The sequence below is a fragment of the Mirounga angustirostris genome, unplaced genomic scaffold (genome assembly GCF_029215605.1).
Source record: "Mirounga angustirostris isolate CCGP_5_RB_7025 unplaced genomic scaffold, mMirAng1.0.hap1 SCAF_16, whole genome shotgun sequence".
Taxonomy (NCBI): Eukaryota; Metazoa; Chordata; class Mammalia; order Carnivora; family Phocidae; genus Mirounga; species Mirounga angustirostris.
The window spans coordinates 54,412,203-54,434,619 of NW_026991724.1; the positions used below are offsets into that span (position 1 = coordinate 54,412,203).

Here is a 22,417-nt window from a genome sequence, read left to right on the forward strand (position 1 = left end):
GTCTTTGTTCTCATTTACTGAGTCATCTTTATGAAAAGAATTGGTTGTAATACATGAATGCATACTTATGTGTCAAACAATACCAATGTTCAATGGTTAAGAAAAGTGTTTAATGAGTAGAACGAGGAACTGAGCCATCAGAGTGAAGAGAGTGGAGGGGTCTTCGTTAGCAACATCAAGAAAAGCCTCCCTAGAAAGAAAACGGGAACCCACATTCTCACGGCACTGCCCGCCGCTCCTGGTTGGTTCAAGTCAAGAGTATGCACCAGCATACTCTGTATCTTTCCAGATCTTTGCTTTATTTATGTTTATGTATTTATGTATTATATATGAACATATAACTTATATATGAGCATATATATTTACATATAATACACATATATACAACTTTCATATAAGTGACAATGATCAAATTTTCATTTACATATTATGAAATATTTCAGACAAATAGAAAGGTGTAAAATGGTATTACAAGAGCATGTATCTGCTACCCAACTTAAAATTTAAAACACTGCCTCTTTATCCTTTCCCCAAATATATTTCCCACTCAAACCTGGAAATAACTGCTACCTTGGATTTGGCATTTATCACTCTGTGTAGAAAGGTATTTAACCTAGCCTGAAGAAAGTTCTGGCCTTTGCCCTTGGCTTCTGGAAGATAATCTCCAAGTCCCTAGAATGTCATTCCTGACAGGAGTGTCTTTGTTTGCCTGGGGGGCATCACACTGAATAGTCTGAAAGTGTGATTAGGGGCAGGGGCTGGCCACACCAGATCATGTAATCATATGATTTAGAATGGGGTCTTTGGATCATGCGGTATCAGCTCACCAAGAAGGAGCTGGAGAGGGAGGGGCACCTGCGTGGCTCAGTCGGTTAAGTGGCTGTCTTCAGCTCAGGTCATGATTTCAGGGTCCTGGGATCGTGCCCCATGTCAGGCTCTGCTTCTCTCTCCCTCTCCCTCTGCCCCCCCCCACCCCCACCGCTTGTGCTTTCTCTTTCTCTCAAATAAATAAAATCTTTTTTGTTTTTTAAAGAAGGAGCTGGAGATGGAGACTTAAGGTCAGCCATGGGGGCAGTCAATCATGCCCATATGATTAAGGTCCAATAAAAACTCTGGGCACCAGGCTCAGGTGAGCTTCTCCGGTTGTCATATTCCATGCATATTGTCACACATCATTACCAGGAAATATTAGTTATACTGACCATGATTCCACAGGGAGAGGGCAGCTGGAAACTCTCTGGTTGGAAATTTCCTGGACTCTGCCCTATATGCTTCTTCCCTGGGCAGATTTTAATCTGTATCCTTTAGTTGCAATAAACAATAATCGTGAGTACAACAGCTTGAGTAGTCTTGAGGACCTTAAAACTCACAATTGGTGTTAGAAGTGAGGGTGGTTTTAGAGGCCTTTGAAATCTGCAGTTGGTGTCAGAAGTGAGGGCATCTTTTTGGACTGTTCACTAACTTTGCAGTTGGCATCAGAAATTAGATTTGTGAAAACCTGGCTCAGTGAAACATAAATTTTGGGAAGAGCAAGGATATGAAGTCAGGGGAAGATAAAGCTTTCATGTCCCCAAAGTCACTTATGGGCATGAAAATGCAACTGTTCTGCAATGAGTCACAGGAGGTTAATGTTACCAATTTTTTTTTTTTTTAAATTATGGATCCAACTCTGGAAGAGTTGACTCACTGGATGCATAAAGAAATTCAAAATCTTAAGAAACAAGCTAAATATACAATCCTTTGGTTATTTTTATCCGTAATTGCTAAAATGAAAGTAAAGAAAAGGGCTGGGGTGGATCCTGACACTGGGCCAAGCTTGGGTTCTGTCCCGTCTGAGCTATGGCTGCTAGCCACAGGGCTGCTACTAAAGGGAAAAGCCATGTTGAAACAATAGGTAGCAAGGAAAATTAGAGTGATTCACAGGAGAATGAAGAAAGATGTAGGGGAGGGGTCCCTGTGTGGCTCAGTCGGTTAAGCATCCGACTCTTAATTTTGGCTCAGGTCATGATCTCAGAGTCGTGGGATCAAGCTCCATGTTGGGCTTCACACTCAGCTTGTCCCTCCCCCTCTGGTCCTCCCCCAACTCATGCAATCTCTCTCTTAAATAAATAAATATCTTTTTAAAAAACAGGAAAGATGAAGGGAGTGTCAAAGGGACTCATCCCAATGGAGAGGGAAATCTTTAAACAGTTCTTAAGAAATAGAGTGGACATTGATGGGATCAAAACAAAGGTCTTAGTGCAGGGCTCTTGGAGTTTGGGTGGACCAGCTGGTCCCTCAACTTTGAAGGATCCTAATCAAGTCTGTTCTAGTTACCCTAGGTTAGAGGAATTTCAAAAGCCAGAACGCAAATGTGACAATGGGACCCTAACTTCAGATTGCCTGAGATGATGATTCCATTATCTAATCAAGATAAAAATTGGTAGGTTTCCTTGGCTCCATGCCCAGCTGGAGACTCAAAGCCATAGGCACATTAGTGGTAAAGTGGTCTGGAGAAGAGATATATCTGGGATTCCTTAAGCTGGGAGGCCCATGCATTGTGAGTCCTAGTGAGAATTGTAGTTAGCTTGGGAAGATATGAGAATACAAGGATTGAGGGGGTTAAAGTGATTTTTAGATGAAAAATGGAATACTTAAACAGATTTTATGTAAAGCGATTGTGTCTCCTCCTTTATCTAAATATAAGTAGATACTGTGTCTGGGGTGCCTGGGTGGCTCAGTTGGTTGAGCGACTGCCTTCGGCTCAGGTCATGATCCTGGAGTCCCTGGATCAAGTCCCGCATCAAGTCCCGCATCGGGCTCCCTGCTCAGCGGGGAGTCTGCTTCTCCCTCTGACCCTCACCCCTCTCATGCTCTCTCTCTCATTTTTACTCTCAAGTAAATAAATAAAATCTTTAAAAAAAAAAAAAAAAGATACTGTGTCTGACTGGGGAACGTTTCCCTTACCTAGTATTATGAAACAGGAGGCATGTAAATTCTCCCTTCAACCACTATTGATTGGACATGCTAAATGGGAACCAATAAACTTGCCCAAGCCCCACAGGTTATTAATTTGAAAAATATAGGATATCTGGTGGAAAAAAAAAAAAAAACATGTCAGAAGCCTAGTGTTTGATTGGTTTATTTGGATTTTGGATGACACATATTTTACATTTCGGAATATGGCTAGCCCCTCACCATAAAATTACTAGAATGAAGTCTTGGAGTCCTTATGCAGACTGCAGTTTATGACAAAAGCCAGTGAGCACCACCCAGTGGCGACCACTGGGATTTTTTTTAAATCAGAAAATTTCCATTTGAGACACCACGAGTTGGCTATTGGGCTTTGATTGAAACTGCCCGTGGGACTAAAGGAAGTAAAATAATCCTGAAACCTGAAATACTCGTGATTATCTTTGGCAGTGTTGGATAAACATGCTAATTAGGAAGGCCACGCCCAGAAGAGCTCAGTAATAAAATGGAAATGGTTTATAGAGGAACAAGCTACCAAGGGAACATGAGGAGGTACTCAACGTATTCAGGAGCAGGTGGTCTTTCTTCCCCTCTTTTAACACCTGAGGAGCTGCCAGATCCTGTTGCCACTTGGGTGGTAGCAGTGAATAGCTCTCAAATCACCAACAAAGAGCTGTTTGGTTTATGGAAGACTGTTGCAAGATGAGTGGTTTCCTTTGAGTGGGAAATATTAGCAATGGTATGCTAATATCTAATAACGAGATCTTCAAAGGGAAAAATAAGTCCTGAATTGTAGCATTGCCAACTTCCGCCGTGTAGACACTCACCATAGACAGTTTCAAGCTACCAGCTCATGTTGTTATGAGTTAGGAAGAGATCCAGTAACATACCATTATGTAGTATTTCCATCCTACAGATACAATAGATATAATACAATAGATGTAAATAACCTCAAGAACACAGATAACAGTGAGATGTACTAGAAAAATTAGGAAGTAATCAGTTTCAAGTAATTATTACCTTTAGGGTTTTTTTTTAAGATTTTATTTTATTTATTTGAGAGCGAGCGAGCAAGAGAGAGAAAGAGAGCATGCGCAGGGGGGAGGGGTAGAGGGAGAGGGAGAAGCAGACACCCCCCCTGATCAGGGAGCCCGATGTGGGACTCGATCCCAGGACCCTGGGATCATGACCTGAGCCGAAGGCAGACGCTTAACTGACTGAGCTACCCAGGTGCCCCTAATTATTATCTTTGTTTTTAATATAATGTGCTTATGAGTTATATCATTTAAATTATAATAATGACTGTGTTTGATAACCAGCTTGCAATATTCTTAAAAATTTAATGATCAGCTTTTTTTTTTTTTAAGTTGGTTTATGCGGGCTCCAGCACACTGATGAACATTATTTAGAAACCAAGATATAGGTGCTAGGCATGTTTATCACTACGGATGTGTCATTGCTCCTAGGCTCTTTCAATGAACAGAATATGGAAATAGAATTCGTTTTTTTAAACCAAGTGTTTGTACCAATATTGCCAATTAAAATTAAACTTTAGGGGCGCCTGGGTGGCTCAGTCGTTAAGCGTCTGCCTTCTGCTCAGGTCATGATTCCAGGGTCCTGGGATCGAGCCCTGCATCGGGCTCCCTGCTCGGCCGGGACCCTGCTTCTCCCTCTCCCACTCCTCCTGCTTGTGTTCCCTCTCTCACTGTGTCTCTCTCTGTCAAATAAATAAAATCTTAAAAAGAAAAAATAAATAAATTAATTAATTTAATTAAATTAAACTTTAATTTCTTCTCTTAAGTTATTTTATTTTATATTGTTTCTCTTTTTCCTTACTGTGAAAGTCTTTAAAACACAAATAGGTTCAAAATTACAATATCAATACTGGTAGCTTTCTTTGTCTCCCTTAAGACCATACAGCTAGAGCCCTGCGTTCAAAGGTTACATGAAATAGATATTCTTCCAGAATCGTTCTGTTATCGTTGTTTTCATTTGTTTGCTAGATTTCTTGCTTGTGTTCAACTTTAGGGTTTCGCTTTCTTTTTCCCTTCTCGGTTTAAGTGACCTTTCTGGACAGTAAAATATCAATATGGTTGGGAAGGTTTTTTTCTTTGACCAGAACCATGTCACCTGACTACCAGGACACACCTGTAAGGGACTTGGGAACATTAATATTTATTATCTTCAGTCTCTGCAGTGGAGGCAACAGGGACAATGGTGCTGGGAAACCTGTTGGGTCAGAAGCCAGCAGTGTCTGCCACAAGGTATTATAGACTGGGGAAACGTCCCCTCATCCTACCTTGTCCAGGAATTGATGAAGAGATGAGGGACTCATGGCCCAGAGAGGGAAAGGATTCGTCTGTGGTCCTCCAGTGAATCAGTGACCTAGGTTACATAATCGGTGCTCAAATCCTGGGCTCATGCTCTTAAATCAATGCTTTGCCAAAAAAAGTGGGTGGGGGAGGATAGTTTCATGAAAAGTGAGATTGACATTTGGACATTTTATCAGTGGCTATCAAAGGTCATTTTCTAAGGTCTTCTGAGGTCACAAAGGTCTGTTTGATGTAGGGCCTTCCCTTAAAGAGCCCAGTCTCAGGTAGATTCTCTTCTAAGATATTTCGTTAGTTTCCCAACCAAAGTGACCTAACCAAGTAAGAGTGTGTCTTCCTCATGTAAGGAGATGCACAGAGGTAGGCTGTGTGGAGCTGGTGTAGCAGTTCCACAAGGCCATCAGGGACCAGGCTCCTCAAACTGTTCTGCAAGAATGCCCTTCAGGAGTGGCATTCATCCTCACGGTTACCTCATGGTTGCCAAGTGGCTGCTCTACCTCCAGGATCTTATCCGTATTTTAGGGAGGAAGGGGGAGGAAGGAACAAGGAAGAAGGAAATGAGAATATCAGGAAAGGAAAACTTTCCCAGGAATCCCCAGCTCACTTCCACTAAAACAACATCACGTGCCCCACGTTAACTACAAAGGAGTCTAGACAAAGTGGTGCTTTGGCTTAGAACATTGCACCCCTAAGCAAAGCTGGATTTGTTAGGAACGAAGAGCAGGGTAAGTAGTTGGTATCTGGCTGCACAAAAACAAACAACTCTAGTAGAAGGAAAAAACTGCTTCTTTCCTCAAAAAACAACAAATGAAACAAGTTGGTAATTCTGGAAGGGGAGAGGTTTACTCACTTCTGACTGGGTAGGGAGATCAGGAAAGGCTGCATGCAGGAGGTGGCACTGAACTCAGCTCTGAAATTGAAGTAGGATGTGAATGTGGATAGAGCCGAGTTGCAAGAGGAAAAGCTGTGAACAGGAGAAATCCCTGAATGACGGGAGAAGGATGATTAGGGTGAAATTGGAGAAGGCAGCATTTTCCCTTCGGCATGGAAAATGTTAGGAAAGGCACAGGGAGACAGAAAGCAAGGGTGAGGTAAAACTGTAGAGAACCTCATTTGCAAAGCAAAGAAGTTTGGAACTTTTCCTATCAGCAGTAGGAATTCCTGTCCATTTTCATTTTCCCAAAGGATCTGTTAAGGCTGTCCCATCCTCTCCATCCCTCACGACCCACACACTAACTCAAGCATGTCATTCTTTCCCAACCACCGCTCCAGGCTCCTCCCTGGCCACCTGGCCTGAGTCGCTCCAGTCTAAGCCATTTCTCCTGTGTCCCCAGTGGGTTATTCCAAACACCCAGACTGGCCCTGTCCCTCTGAGGTACACAGCCCTTCCATGAATCCCTGTTAGCTTTGAGACAGAACCCAAAGACTTTGTAATTGAGCTTTTCCCAAGTGGGCTGGGACTGGGAGGGAAAGACCAGAGGAGAGAGGACACATGGAATTGAGGCCTCACAGAGATCGTAGGAGTGCTGCTTGTCCCTAGATGCTCTTGAACGTCTCATCCCACATAATTCCTGCTTCTGAGGGTGAACAGTCCTCTAGGATGACCAGAGACAGAAGCCCCTGGCTTGCTAAGAATACTTTCTGCTCTCCCATCCCCACATCCTCTTTCAGGTACTCGTCATCTCATCTTCTGAACCACACGGCTCTGATGTGAGAGCCGGTTGCGGCGAAGGCCCTGGCCCCTCCTCATCCTGAGGACCACTGCCGCGCTGTAGATGGCAGGACCACTGCCGCAGCTGGGTGAGTGGGACGAAAGACAGTGCTGGAGGTGCCTGAGGCTCCAGGACTGGGGCGGGCTGGGCTGCAAGGGTATGAGAAGAGAGGACATAAGGGTGTAGAGTACCAAATAACCAACATGGACGAAACATCTGTGTGCCGGGTCCTGGCAGGGCTGGGAGTGGCTGAGGTGAATAGCAGAGTGGGCCAGGGAGTGGAGTTGGGGGTAAGGGTGGGCACTCAGACAAGGTGGTTGAAGGTATGAGAGCATTAGGAGCTGGAAGGCCCAGGGTTAGTCAGGTTTCCCGTATCTGTCAGCCACTGTCCATAGGCATGCTTTCCCAGATGGTAAAAATAAATAATCCAGAGGACAGCAGTGGGGGAGAATCCCTGCAAATTCCTCATCCCCCCCAAGTGACCCAGATGAAAAGTCAAAATCAAGGGCTACTGTTTAAGAGAAAATTAACCCCTTTCTTCCAGTAACCTCAAACAACTCCAGTGAAAAAGTAGGAAATGCTAAGAACTGATTCCTCATTGGAAACCCTGTAGAGTGTGACTATTCCTTATTAACCGACAAAAGTCACCAAGTGGACAATATATCCTACCTATTCTATGTAGAGTGAGGCAGTCGTGAATGTTCTTATCCAGAAAATGCCAAAGCAATCTCTGCTTAGGATGAATACTCAATCAAAGGCCGCCTGGGACTGGGAAGAAAGAAGTCTAGAAAGGTGTTCTGTTTACTGAATGGGTAGCACTTTACCATATATTCAGCTAGGTACACTCTCAACCTTAGGGCATTCATTCTTACATCCATGATAATAGGATACAAGTTCAATGAATACCCCTGTTTTCCAAACTGGGAAAGAACAAAGAAAGGGGAAGTGACTTAGCCAATGGCATCCAGACAGTAAGAGACAAAGGAGAAATTGATCACAGGTGGGGCTAGGAAGGAGCAGAGCCTGAGAGATGGGAGGAAGAGGAAAGTAGGAGCTGAGATGAGGAAGTCTAGCCTGGGGCTGGCGGGGGGTCAGGTAAGGGGTCAGAAGCAGTGTAGATCCTCAGAAAGCTCCCTTGCCATTAGGTCCAGTGTGAGGAGAGAGGATGAAGGGAAACTGATCAGGGAAGCCCCGCCCCTCTGGGCTTCCAGAAGGTATTTCCGAAGCTCCTTGGGAATCACGAATAAGGAAAATGCTGGGTCCTGGAGGAAGTGGAGACAGGAAGTCAGGATGCCTTGCTGACGGCTGACCCTCCCTCCCCACAGCACCGGCCAGGCTGCTCTATTCCTCTTGTTCCTTGGAGAAGACTCTGCAGTGCAGCTGTTCCTTCCATGGCATCCCCACACCCTCTGTGCAGTGGTGGATGGGAGGTACTCCTGTGGGTGTGAACAACACAGATAAGGTCCTCCAGGTGACTTCCACCATAATTGCCCCCTGGGCCAACAGCACCATCAGCCTGACAGAGCAGCCAAGAATGAGCACGAGGCTCCTCTGTAAGGGGAAGAACAAAAATGGAACCCACGCTTTGAGCATCCTGCTACTACCAAGTGAGGGTCCAGGGGGCCAGTGACTGGGTGAGGAAGAGTGGGATGGGGAGGGAGCAGAGCTTTGGCTCAGATTCCAAGGCCTCAGAAGAGAAGTCTTTCTCATAGGCTATCTTTTTCCAGGAGAGAGGTCTTCGCCGGGCAAGACTTTCATTAACGGGCTGATCCAGGGCCTTGTCTATGGAGCCATCGCAACTGCCCTGCTATTCCTCTGCTTCACCCCACTCATGTGAGTACCAGGGATGAAATTCTACCTGGCAGGCCCTGCAAGGCTGGCATGGAAGGGGAAAGACAGGGCCCTTGCCCCAGGGAGCTTAGGGTCTGGCAAGGGAAGAAGGCACCTAATGTGGTCACCACAGTCCAGGGCCATCAGCACTATGCTGAGCCACTAAGAGGTTCAAAGGACAGAGGTTTTCAGCAAATTGCATAAAGGAGGAAGTGGCAGCCCTGGAGAAGACAGCGGAGTCCTGGGGGGTGCTGTCTGAAGCGGGCTGTCATTTGTTTGGTGGCAAGTAGTATATGCGTACCCCAGAGACACATTTGAGGAATTGCCAGTGTCTTTGTGCAATGTCAGGTGCGTAGAGAGTGAAAGAAATGGCTAAAGATGAAGTTGAAAAGGCTTCTTGGTGTTAGTTCATAGAGACTCTTGAAAGTTGGCTAAATGTGTTGGCTAGAAGCCCAGAATGAGAAGGGCAGAGTTGCCAGAGGTCAGGCCAGAGAGTTTGGCAGAGGGGCCTCTGGCCAGTCCGAGCATCTCGGACTCGATCCTCAGTTGGGAGCCATGGAACAGTGCTAAAGTGGGAAGGAAAGCTCCTAGGGCAAGGTGTCTGTACGCAGACCAAAGAGCAAGAGCCCAAGGCCTGAAACCAGGCAGGAAGTTGGTGCCACAGACTACACAGCGAAGAGCCAGGTTTGAGCCAGGCAAGTGATGAGGGGCAGTCAGAGAGATGGGACTTGGGACTGATTGACTGTAAGGGGTGAGAAGAAAGAGGCACAAGGCAGCAGGGCAAACTGGGGAGCTATTTTTAAAGTACAGTCAGCTGGACTTAAAGACCAATAACAACCCTTTACAGTTTGCAAAGCCCTTTCAGCGCTGACCTCATCTGAGCCCCACAGCCTGATAAGCAAGGTCTCCCCATTTTACAGAGGATGAAACCGATTCCCAGAGAGGCTGTGTGGCTTGCCCTCAACAACACAGCAAGCCAGTGGTGTCACTGAAGCTCTAAACCAGAACTTCTGGTCAAGGTTAGAGCCCACTGAGGGGCAGAGAGCCAGAACTGATCAGGGGGGTCATTTCCTTAGAATGAAATATATCAGAGTGAAGCTGTCAAAGAAAGTTGCAGCGGTCAAAGCAACAAACAACCCTAAAGTCAGAGCAAGCCAAGAAGCCAAGATGCCTCTGAAGCCTCAAGAGCCAGGAAAATCCACCATCAGCCCATCTTCAGAGAAGCAGATATTGGTGGGTATCCATTGTGCCTGGAGTCTAGTCTATCAGAATAATGGCAGTAAGACTCACAAGGAGAGACACATACAGTGTTTAAAGGAATCATCATCCTCAATCTTATAGGGCATCGAGAATGCCAGAATATGCTGGCAGATTATCTTACAGATGATAAAGGGAAGAAGGATGAAAATTAAGAGAAATAAAGACTAATTAGAATCAGCAGTGTGTACACACCCCCCTTCACACTGAATCCACATTGAGAAGGGGGTCAAAAGAGCCCCGAACAGTGGTTGTGGCATCAGAGTAGAAACCAAACCAAACTCTGAGTGTCTGGCAGGTTGTGGTCAACACAGTCTGTAGATGCCACAGGCCCGTGTTAGCCTGAAGTGCTTGGAGACCAGCCCAAAGCCAAGGTACTCCTTCATTTACCTTGAACCCCATATCCTCAGCAGGACTTGGAAGAGACAGGCCTCGCTGTTATTTACCATTTATAATTCTCTAGAACCAGGAATGCCCTGCTGCCCTCCTTGCACTCTGCACTAGGAGCTGGTTTATACACTTTGTGGGTAAATCATGCATCTGTTAAATTCCACCAAAATGTCCTACAGTATCTCTTAACCTCCATGCTGGTGTCTCAGAAATGGGTGAGACCCAGGCCTTGCCCTCAGAGAGCAATCAGGCTGGTGGAAAGGCAGCCTTACAGTAACAGGGCCGAGATGGGGGTTATGGTTGCCCAGAGGAAGGAGGGACTGACCCTACCTGGGGAAGTCAAGCAGAACTTCCCAGAGGAGTCTGGGGAACACTGGGTGGGCTCCTGGTGCTGGGAATGCACACGGAGGACCAGCAGGAGAAGACAGAGTTGCAGACTCCAATCACGAGATTCTGAAAAAGGTAAAGCCAGTGCCTGCTCCACATTACTGTAATTCTGTGCTCAAAGAGAGAGACAGGATTCTTTCTTTTTAAGATTTGGATACTTCACTTCTAGACCTGTTTAACATCCTCTTTCTTTGCCCTGCTCTGTAGCATCCCTTACCCTAAACTTCCAGAAAAAAGCAAAATAAACTGGAACTGATGAAGCCTGTGAAGACTACATGCCTACCTGGAGTCCCCACTGTCCATGGAATTACCACAGTCTACAGAATACTCAGCAACCCTGGAGTCTATGACAAACCCAAAGCCCCCGGAGTCTCCTCATCTCACAAGGACCCCTCAAGCCCCACCTGTCCCTCACACTGATTCTCCATTGAATAGGGTTACTCTGGGACCTGGTCTTAGAACGTTTGAAAGCAAACTCTATGATCTGCTGTTCGGGTTAACTAGAAGAAATATGCCTTGGCCTGGGATGGTGTCAAAGGAAGGGAAAATAAATATGAGACCATGGTCCACCAGAAAGCAGCTTTGGAGTCCCTACTGTATGCCCAGAACCTGGAACATACATACAAGAACACCAGGCTTAGAGCCATCGTCTATGGATTGAATACAAACTTCAGTGCTTAGTGGCTATGTGTCTTTGGATAAGACCTTTCACCACTGCCCTGAGGCATACATGGGTGGAGAGTAAGTGAAAAGTGGTGTCCAGAGGTGGAGGTGGAGAAAAGACACAAAATGTGTCCAAGAGCCCACAGGGGGGTCTATGCACTGGAGCTCAGGATGAACAGTGAGCTCCTGAGGTCCCTGAATGCCAAGATAAGGCACTGGAGCTTTATCTGGTAGGATGTTAATCTTGACTCCCTTAGAATGTAAGTTCCACAAGAACAGGGGTCTTGTCTGTCTTGTTTTGCCACCAGCACCTAGAATGGTTCCTAAAATATAACAGACTCTCAAAAATGTTTGTTGAATAATTGAGTGAGTGAGTGAATGAATGAATGAATGAATGGATAAGCCATTGCAAGGTTTGAAGCAAAGAAATAGTGGCCAGATTTGCAATGATGTGGATGAAACTAGAGGGTATTATGCTAAGCTAAATAAGTTAGTTGGAGAAAGACAAATACCGTATGATTTCACTCATATGTGGAATTTAAGAAACAAAACAGATGGATGTAGGGGAAGGGAAGGAAAAATAAAGTAAAATGAAAATTGAGAGGGAGGCAAATCATAAGAGACACTGGAACTCTAGGAAACAAACAGGGTTGCTGGAGGGGAGGTCAGTGGGGGGAAGGGTAATTGGGTAATGGGTATTAAGGAGGGCACTTGATGTAATGAGTACTGGGGTTATATGCAACTGATGAATCACTAAATTCTACCACTGAAACTAAAAAAAAAAAGGAGTGGCTAGATACATAGTGAAAGATCATTCTAGGAGTCGTTATTGAAGATGTACTTGGAAGACTGGACGCAAAGAGCCCACTTAGGATGTTATTGCAATACTTCTTGGCCAGGCTGAAAGGCAGGCATACAAGGAATGAGAACAGGAATCTGGCGTGAGAATGGACCGTAGCTGTGTACTGTTCCCCTCAGAATGGATGATACTCCCTTCCGGAGCCAGATGCTGGTAATTTTCAGAGGTTGCAAAAAGGGTCATCTCTTCCCTGGGGCATTATTTGCGTGTAAATCCAGTGGTTCTCCATCCAGCACAATGTGATGGTCATCCCGTACTCACGAGCAGCTGTTTACATAAGTCCTCACGTGTATAGGCACCCTTTTGGCATGCGGTTCACACATTCCACAGAAATAGGAGCATCCACTTTGTGCCAGATAAGGAGGTGAACAAGCCAGACACTGGCCCTGCCTCCGTGAAGCTCGCGGTCTACACAGGTACACAATGAAGAAATAAAGGTAAAACTGCCGCTTAAAATGTTGACAAGTGCTAGGAAGACAAAGGACCTAACACTGTGGGGAAGTGTAAGGGACCAGGGGAGGAACCGAGTTTGGATTAGAGAATCAGAGAAGGCCCCTCTGAGAAAGTGACATTTGTGCTGAGACCGAACGGATTATTAGGGGCTGCTCAGCACAACAGGAGATGCCAGGCTCTGGGATGCGAGTCCAAGAGCCCAGACGGGTCTGGTCTATGCACCAGAGCTCAGATGGAAGGGTGAGATCCCGAGGTGCCAGACCCTTCAGGGCTTCAAGGACTCTGGTGAGAAGTTTATGTTTTATCCTCACTCACGGAGGGAGGGTTATTTCCTCTCGGGCTTCGCCATTTCGGAAAGCGGGCTCCTAAGGACTGGAGAATGCCATCCAGAAGAGAGACGGGATAGAGGATGGGAACCGGGTCGGGACTAGGTCAAGGATAGGTTCTGACAGAGAATGGAGAACTGGGTCTCCCTCCCGCATCTCGGTTTGTTCGGGGATGGGACCCTGCTCGCGGGAAGGGAAAGGGGCCCCAAGATGCCCTCTGATGGGCCCTGAGGGTCAAGCACTTGGCATTCCGCTCTTCGGTCGATGGCTTCCAATCCACCCCACCACCCGCTTTCCCACAAGTACTGGCGTGAGGAAGGAGTGTCCCTTACACACTGACGGTCCTGCGTCTCCAGGACCGGTGGGGGTCTAGAACTTCTGGCTCAAGATAAACGAAGCGCCGGTTGCTCCGAACGGCCTCAAGCCCGGGAGACCAACGGTTCCACTTCGCCGTGTCTCCGTGTCCCGGCAGCCCCCACACGCATCCCCAGGCCCTGATTGGCTCTGGACAGATTCGCGCGTGCTCACTGCTATGCCTGAGGGGCGGGGCTTCGGGGAGCGGCAGCCCCACGTGACCTCTGGCCCTCGGGACGTTGGCGAGGCTGGAGACTCACAGGTCACCTCTTCCCAGTGAGTCACTCAGTTGTTGTACGCATGCTCCTTGCATGTGTCAGGTGACCCGGCTCGTCGGGAGGCGTTAAACCAGCCAATCAATTCATCCCTCTGGAAAGTAAGCGCCTGTAAGGAGCAAGTCAGCCAATCGGTGAGTTTGGCTACGGGCACGTGATACACGTAACCAAACTCAAAGAGGACGTTGAGTTGTCAAGGAAATAGCGGAGTGGAGACGTCTCCACTGTCCAGCGGAGGACAGCCCAGGGTGGAGCTGTGGGCACCCAAGACGAGGTGGTAAGTCTGGAAAAGGAAATGATTGTTTAGCGGGAAGAGGAGAGAGGTTTCTTGTGGAGAAAACCCATGGCTGCGCCAAGCCCTGGAAAAGGGAACGAAACTTGGAAGAAATCAGAATTCTGAAGTCGGAAGGACCGTTACACACTGGGCAGTAATACCTGCTCATTTTACAGATGGGGAACATGGGGGAAAACAAGAGGGGGGACGGCACTTGTCTAAAGTTTCCAGCAAGTTACTGGCAAAGCCCTGTCTGGAACCACCCCAGAGCTCTCCTCAATCCTTGATTTGAGGTTGTAAATAAATCACTATATTCAATTAGATTCTGAGAATTAATTTCTTATTAAAATTTTTAATTTCAGGGGCGCCTGGGTGGCTCAGTCGGTTGGGCGACTGCCTTCGGCTCAGGTCATGATCCTGGAGTCCCGGGATCGAGTCCCGCATCGGGCTCCCTGCTCAGCGGGGGGGGGGCGGGGGGGTGTCTGCTTCTCCCTCCGACCCTCCCCCCTCTCATGCTCTCTCTGTCTCTCATTCTCTCTGTCTCAAATAAATAAATAAATAAATAAATCTTTAAAAATTTTAATTTCAAAAATTAAAAAAAAAAAAAAACACCTAATCTAACTGAAAGGAGAACTAGGCAAATAAACTCTCCCCTCTCAGTAACTGAGCAAGCAGATGAAAAAATTGGTATGGATATAGAATACCATCAACTGGGGTGCCCAGTTGGTAAGCATCTGCCTTCAGCTCAGGTCGTGATCCCAGAGTCCTGGGATCGAGCCCCAGGTCCGGCTTATTGCTCAGCAGGGAGCCTGCTTCTCCTCCTCCCTCTGCCTGCCACTCCCTGTGCTTGGCTCTCTCTCTGTGTCAAATAAATAAATAAAATCTTAAAAAAAAAAAAAAGAATACCATCAACCAAATTGACTTAAGTGACATTTATAGAATATTCCATCCAACAACAGTAGCATACACATTGTACTCATCAGCTCCTGGAACACTTAGACCATGTTCAGAGCTATAAAACCAGTAACAAATTTAAATGAATTGGAATCATATAAAGTATGTTTTCTGATCACAGTGGAATTAAACTGGAAACTAATAGTTGGAAAATCATCAAGACTTGTGCTTATACAGTTTTTTCAGTGAATATTTATCAGACAAGAAAGCTTCTAAGACCGTGGAGGACACAAAGATCTCTTTGATGTAGGATCTTTCTTCAAGAATCTCACTCTTGGCTAGTTCCACTGGTAGGATAGTTCATCAATTTCCCAACTAGAGCGACAACCAAATGAAGAGGAAGCATGTTAGTAGGCCGTACAAGGTGAATGTAGCAGCTCCACAAGGCTGTCAGGGAACCAGAACCCCTAGACTGTTGTCAGTGACATCCTTAGTCTGTGGCTTTGATCTTTATGGTTATCTCATGGTTGCCAAATGGCTGCTCCACCTCCAGCATCCCATCCATATTCCAGGGAAAGAGGAGGAGGAGGAGAAAGAGGGGACGCGTTTTGGAAAAGAAGAAAACAACAAAGAGAAAGTGGTGCTGATATCAGAAAGGCAGAAGTCCCCAAAGTCTTCAGCAGGTAGCCTCATGGTTGGTATTCTAAGTAGACAAGTCTCTCAAAATATTTGCTTAATAATAAATCTAGCAGAGTCCAAGATTTTTATTTGCATAGCACATGTGGGAGAAGAGTACAATCTTACAGATAGGTGTACAATATAAGAAAACAGAGATGTCAGTTTTAATATTATTGTTACCAGAGCAATAAATTATCAAATAAGACAACTGGTCAGAATTCCATTTTATCTGGATATCATTTTCATAAGACATGGAATAATTTCTAATGTCTTTAGAGTCTCATAAGACTACTTTGTTTAAATTGTTCTTCCAAGGGCGGATTTGTATCAACGGAGAACAGAACAAGTCAGTAACAGTCATGAATATTCATACAAAACTGTATATTGTAAAGGAGAACATAAATTATATTCTAATAAACATTCTCAGTTTTGTACAATATCAAATCAGATTCCTTGAACCCTTTTATGACACAGAACAATATCTTCTGATTTATAGCTTCAGGGGACGTGAACATCTTTTTCAATTCTTTCTAAGACTTGTTTCCTTCTATTATGAAAACTTATTTTTTTAAAACCAGGGTCTGGAATTCCATTAGCTAATATTATATGCAAAAAACAGACCTTCGGAGCTCAATTGTAATGGTAAAGAAAGTGGGGTAAAGGCTGAATAGGCTTTTATTTGCACAAGACATTTTTCTTGTACTTGGCTCATTGGCCACAACTACGTCATAGAGCCATTCCTGGATGTAGAGGAGGCAGAGAAATAGAGGTTTTTTATTTATTTATTTATTTTTTTTTTATTTTAACTGGGGGTTGATCACCTGAACAAATCTGAAATTATAAGGATACACAGGAGGGTGGTTATCAGGTAGGGCAACTCTCAGAGTTTGTCTGAGACATTGCCCTAAAAGCGATGGACAGATAGGGGTGTTGAAGTGAGTCTAGGAATGGAGGCTTCTTTCTGGTTGTGGAGATCCTGGAAGGCTACCTGAAGGAAGATACATTTGACCTGGACTTAGAAAGAGAGATAGGATTTGAACGTGGGCAGAGGGGAGAGTTGCAGAAGGATGTCGTGAAAAGAAGAGTGGCCTGACTAAACATACAGAGACAGGAATGTATAGAATATATGTGGAAAGGTACTTTTCTCTTTGGCAAGCAAAGAATAGCAGAGGCTAGGGAAGGAAGCAGTGGAGATAGGGCAAGTGTGGGGCAAAATCATGAACAGCCTCAAAGGCAAGGCAAAGGAGTTTGGAATTTATCCTGTAGACATAGAAATGTCCTTTATCGCTCAAATACCCCTTAAATATATCCTGTCCTCTCCACCCACATAGCCACTATTTCAACCCAGGCCACATTATCTTCCTCTTGAACTATTTCTTTCTCCTTGATGCAGATTCATAGTGGTCTTTATGACACCCAAACCTGTTCCCCATGGTTCAGAACCTTTGAAAATGATTTTCATGACTTCCCCCATCGACTTGGGAGAGAGGCCAAGCTTCTCAGCCTGGCAGTTAAGGCTCTTCAAAGAGGGAAGGACCTGGGGGTGAAGGTTGGAGGAGAAAGAAGAAAGACATGGTATTGAAGCTTCAGAGAGAGTCTCGGAGACACTGTTCTATCCTTGAAGCTCCTTAACATCTGTTCCCAGGAGGCTCCTAATTTTCAAGGTGAACAGAATTTAAGAGTGATCGAAGAGACAAAAGCCCCCAGTAGGCCATGAATTTACCTCTACCTCCCCTTACTGCCTCTTACTGCTGACCCTCTCCTCATCCATTCCAAATCCTGTCCTCCACAACATGGATGAGGCCAGAGTTAGCAGCAGGATAGGTCCTGGCCCTCTCTTGTCCCTGAGATCCTGTTGGTGCTGATGTGATTGCTGCTGTTATGGTGGGGTAAATGGAATGAGAAGCAGGGTGGGACGGGTCTGAGGAAGAGAAAAAAGGGTAGGGGTGAGGTGGGTATGGGTGGGGAGTGGAAGACGGGCAAGGGCTGAAGTAAGGTGAAGAGGTGAAGACATAGAGAATTAAGTACTTGATAAATGATAAGTAATGAACGTCTTCAATGTGCCTATTCTGTGACCCACAGTGTGTCCCATTTCATCTACCCAACAACTCCCTGAGGAATTATTGTTCTCATTTCACAGATGAGGAAACAGGCCTTGGGAGATTCAGCAACTTGCCACAAGTCACTAGAAATTTCACTATTGGAGTGCCCAGCTCTTCTGACTCTTAGTTCTTTTTTTTTTTTTTTTAAAGATTTTATTTATTTATTTGAGAGAGAGAATGAGATAGAGAGAGCACATGAGAGGGGGGAGGGTCAGAGGGAGAAGCAGACCCCCTGCCGAGCAAGGAGCCCGATATGGGACTCGATCCCGGGACTCCAGGATCAGACTTGAGCCGAAGGCAGTCGCTTAACCAACTGAGCCACCCAGGCGCCCCTCTTAGTTCTATTTTAATGCCAGCCCATGCCACTCTAGAACTTCAGTGATAAACGTATACACATCTGCTCTCTCAACACCATCATCTGTATGGTGGGTGTTAATTAAGTCACATCTTAGAGAAGAGAAATTGCATGGTGCTCCAGAACCAAGACTGCTGAGACCCCGGTGGTGATGTTTTGAAATACTGGACTTAACATGTGGAAAGCCAGGTTCTGGGCCTGATGCTGTTACTCCTTTCTCTATAACCTGAAGCAGGCCCTTAACCTCTCCGAACCCCAGTTTTCCATCTGTCTAAGGGATTATAAAAAACCATTATAAGGATGGCTTAACCTAATTTCTATGAAGGTGTTGGAAAATCTATAAACACTTACACAGGTCAGTGTTACTACCATAATTTTAGGATGGCATTTCTAAAAGTGGCCTCAGGAGCCATGAAGTTCAGCCTCCCTCCATTTTGTACATAAGGGAGCTGCCACCTGGGAAATGAAGAAAGCAGGGGAAAGAATAATTGTTCAGTGAGAGCCAAAAGCTAAGTTACAATCTACAATTATTCTAGGGCACCATGTGCTTTTGTAGTTAACATCTCTTAATTCTCACAACATTGCAGCACTGTTAGTACTGTGCCCATTTTTCTGATTGAGAAACTGAGATTCAGAAATGGAGCTACATGGCCAACTTCACAAGATAAAATTACTACCAACAATAAGAGCAACAAAAAACCCCAGCAGGCTAAACTGGGCTGGCACACTTAGGAGTCCACAAGACCACCCTCAGGTTCAATGATTCGCAAGAAGGACTCACAGAACTCAGCAGAACTGTTGTATTTTCCGTTACAGTTGATTACAACAAACAAATGGAGATTAAAATAAGCAGAGGGAAGAGGCATGTAGGGCAGGATCTAGGAGAGACTAGGCGTGAGCTTTCAGTTGTCTTCTCCCAGTAGAGTTGTGCATACAGTGTTTACTTCTCCTGGCAATAATGTTTGGCGATATGCCCAGTGTTGCCAAGGGGGAAACTCACTGAGCTTTAGTGTCCAGGGTTTTTATTGGGGGCCTGGTCCCATAGGCATGGCTGACCTTAGTCTCCAGCTTCTCCAGAGGTCAGGCTGATACCACATGTGGCCCAAGGTCCCCACCACAAATCACTTTGTTCATATAGCCTATCTGGCATGACCCATGGCCCTAGGTAAACAGACACTCTTATCAGGAGGACATTCCAAGGGCTTAGAGGTTACCTCCCTAGAGCTGGGAAAGGGTCAGACCTTCCTAGGGTAAGGTTAATCCTTTAATGCACAAGTGGGATACTGGAGGACAGACACCAGGTACGTCAGTTTTTCAACTTGAATCCCTCCCCACAGGGTTACTTTCTCATGTTTTGGTGGAAGTCAAGAAGATACCAGTGGAAGAGGTATAATCCTTGGAATATTTGAACTTCCCAAGGAATCCCCAAGCAATTCTGTACCCATAGCCTACTGGCTCAATAAAAATATCAGCTCCCATGCAGCTATAAATCAACCCAGTGCTACCATAGATAATAACACCAAGGGCAGATTCCGCACTATTTGAAATCTTGAAGAACAAGACTGTACCCTGCTGATCCACAATGTACTTAAAAGGAACAGCATGACATATTTACTCTGTGCAGATCTAGAACACAAGAGTCCTTCCTGTAGGAGGATATCAAACTCTCCATATCAGATGACATTCAATCTCATTCAATGGGTGGTTTGTAAAGAAGATGTTCTGGTAATTGTGTGGTTTTTACTTCATAGGCCTTTATAAAATCCTAGGCATTTCATTTTTACAACAATAATACAGTGATATAGGTGCAATTGATAACTTTATTTTTCCAAATAGAAATGGCAAAGAGAGGGGAAGTGACTTACCCCACAGCATCCAGCAAGTAAGAGGTAGAGGGCGGAAGTGATCGCAGATCTGCTGGAAAGGGGCAGAGCCTGAGGGGAGAGTTGGATTGGGAGGGAAGATGCAGCGTAGGAGCTGACCCTAGGAGGTCTGAGCTAGGGGACAGGTAAGGAATCATAGGCAATGTAGATCTTGGAAAATTCTCTCACCCTCAGTCTTGAGAGTCCAGGGTTCAGGTTCAAGCTCTGCCTCCTTAAGCAAGTCTCCTCTCAGTTTGCTCACCTAGACCGTGCAGAGAAGGGAAATATACTTGTGAAAATCTAACCAACAGTAACAGTCTCGGGTTCCATGAGGTTATCTGAGTAGGGGAGGGGTACCAAGTGAACTTACGGGTGAGAAAGCACTTTGTAACCTGGAAACACTGTGCATCATTGAAGTATCCGTGAGAGTGCCTCTTTTCAGTCCAATCTGTCTTTCCCTTCAGACCAGACCCAGAAACCAGAGCTCCACATCCTAGAGATTCTTGTGGCTGGGGATCCTATGACCTTGACTTGTACCATCAAAGGCACCTGAAAAGAAAGCAAAGCCCCTTTCCTTTCTTGGAATTGGCCCACCATGTTCTCCAACACAGATGGCTCCAGCAACTCCTCCTCCTATTGCTGCACTTCACCCTGAAGCCTTAGGATTATAGCACCACCCTCAGATGTCGTTTGAATTTCTCCCCAGCTATGTTCACTGAAAATGCTGTGGTCACGTTCCAAGTGGTCTGTGAGTGCTGGTGGGCAAAGGAAGATCCAGAGTCTGGGGGAAATGGTGGGCCCAGGAGAAATTCCTTAGTCCTGGGGTGGGGTTGGGTGGGAGGAGTCTGGGAAGCTGTCGCATCTTTACCGGGCTTCTGTGGCTGAAAGACCAGAGGTAAGAGCTGAGCCAGAATTAGACACAGATGAGGAAGAGGATGAAGGGGAGCTGGTCTGAGAAGCCCAGCTTCTGTGGGCTTCCAGAAAGTCTTTCCGAAGCGACTTGGGAATCAGGAATAAGGAAAAAGCTGGGTCCCAGAGAAAGTGGAGAAAGGAAGTCAGGATGCCTTGCTGACTGCTGACCTTCTCTCCCCATAGCACCCACAAGACTGCTCAATTCCTCTTGTTCCTTGGAGAAGACTCTGCAGTGCAGTTGTTCTTTCCATGGGCTCCCCACACCCTCTATGCAGTGGTTGTTGGAAGGTGTCCCTGTGAGTGTGAACAACACAGATAAGGTCCTCCAGGTGACTTCCACCATATTTGGCACCTGGAACAACAGCACCATCAGCCTCATCGGGGAGCCAGACATACTCATGAGTCTCCGCTGTGAGGGGAGGAACCAATATGGAATCCATGCTGCACGTATCTTCCTCCTACCAGGTAGGTACACAGGGGTCTACTGACTGGGCTAGAACGACAACACATGGGGATCAAAATGAGGATGGGTGCAGGCTCAGACTTCACAGCCTTAGGGGGAAAAAAAAAAACAACTCTCACTTCCCTCTGATTCCAGATAAGCATTCAGATTCCAGTGCCTTCGTGAAAGGGCTGACCCAGGGCATTGTGTATGGATCCATTGTCTCCACACTGTTCTTCTTCTTCCTTGTCCTCCTCACGTGAGTATCAGGTTAAAATTCATATCAAGCCTTTTCCAACACCTACTACATTTATTTATGTTCTTTATTTCCTTCATCATCAGTCTTCCAGTCTGTTCTTCTTTGCCCTCTTAACATGGTCTCTTATATCATTTAATTTAGCCGTTCTTCTTCTCCAGTATTTGCATTTAAGACTATAAATTTCCCTCTAAGCATGACTCTAGCTGCATCTCACAAAGTTTAATTAAACGATTTTAGTATCACTTGGTTACAATATTTCTAATTTCCATTATGATTTTTGACCCAGGAGAGTTTTTCTTAGACACACCAGTGTTTTCTAATAATCCTGTTTTCTTTATTTCTAGCTTAAATCCAGTAAGTGGATTTAATACTATGCATTATTTCAGTTATTTTCTTTGTGGCACAATTTTTGTGTAGTTTTTATAAATATTCCACATAGGCTTAAAAAGAGTGTGTATTCTACACTTGATGAAGGCAGTGTTCCACAGATACCTAGCCTTTAAATCAAGGTCATCTTTTCTGGTTGTACTGTGACTTCTGCTCAGTGCCATTCTCTGCACTTCACCTCCCATTCCTGCTCCCCTCTCTCACCTGGCTGACATTTACTCATCATTTAGGGCTCAGCTCACAGCCCTTCCATCATGTGCTCCAGAAACCCTTCCCTGGCACTGGGCTGGGCGCCTTTTCAGGGCCCCCACAGCCATCTGGGCTTTTGGATACTATTGGTGCTAATGGTTCTACTCTGATGTGACTAAGTGTGGATATCTTTTTTTGTTTGTTTGCTGTTATGTACATCTTTTTGGCCTCTTTCATCTGTGCTCTGGTGTCTTTTATCAACCCTGGAAAATTTC

General features: G+C 45.5%; 1 protein-coding gene across 1 annotated transcript; it reads left to right on the top strand.

The window, feature by feature from the left end:
* Window positions 1-7,057: 7,057 nt before the first annotated feature.
* Window positions 7,058-10,928, top strand: SIGLECL1 (SIGLEC family like 1). The gene is made up of 5 exons (XM_045890464.1): window positions 7,058-7,082; window positions 8,320-8,601; window positions 8,722-8,827; window positions 9,901-10,057; window positions 10,881-10,928. The coding sequence occupies exons 1-5, from the start codon at window positions 7,058-7,060 to the stop codon at window positions 10,926-10,928; spliced, it is 618 nt and encodes a 205-aa protein (XP_045746420.1).
* The last annotated feature ends 11,489 nt before the right edge of the window (window positions 10,929-22,417 follow it).

Coding starts and splice junctions, on each gene's coding strand:
- SIGLECL1 (XM_045890464.1), top strand. CDS start 7,058: ATGGCAGGACCACTGCCGCAGCTGG. Junction 8,828..9,900: donor CTCTGCTTCACCCCACTCAT/GTGAGTACCAGG, acceptor TCATTTCCTTAG/AATGAAATATATCAGAGTGA. Junction 10,058..10,880: donor CTTCAGAGAAGCAGATATTG/GTGGGTATCCAT, acceptor ATGCACACGGAG/GACCAGCAGGAGAAGACAGA.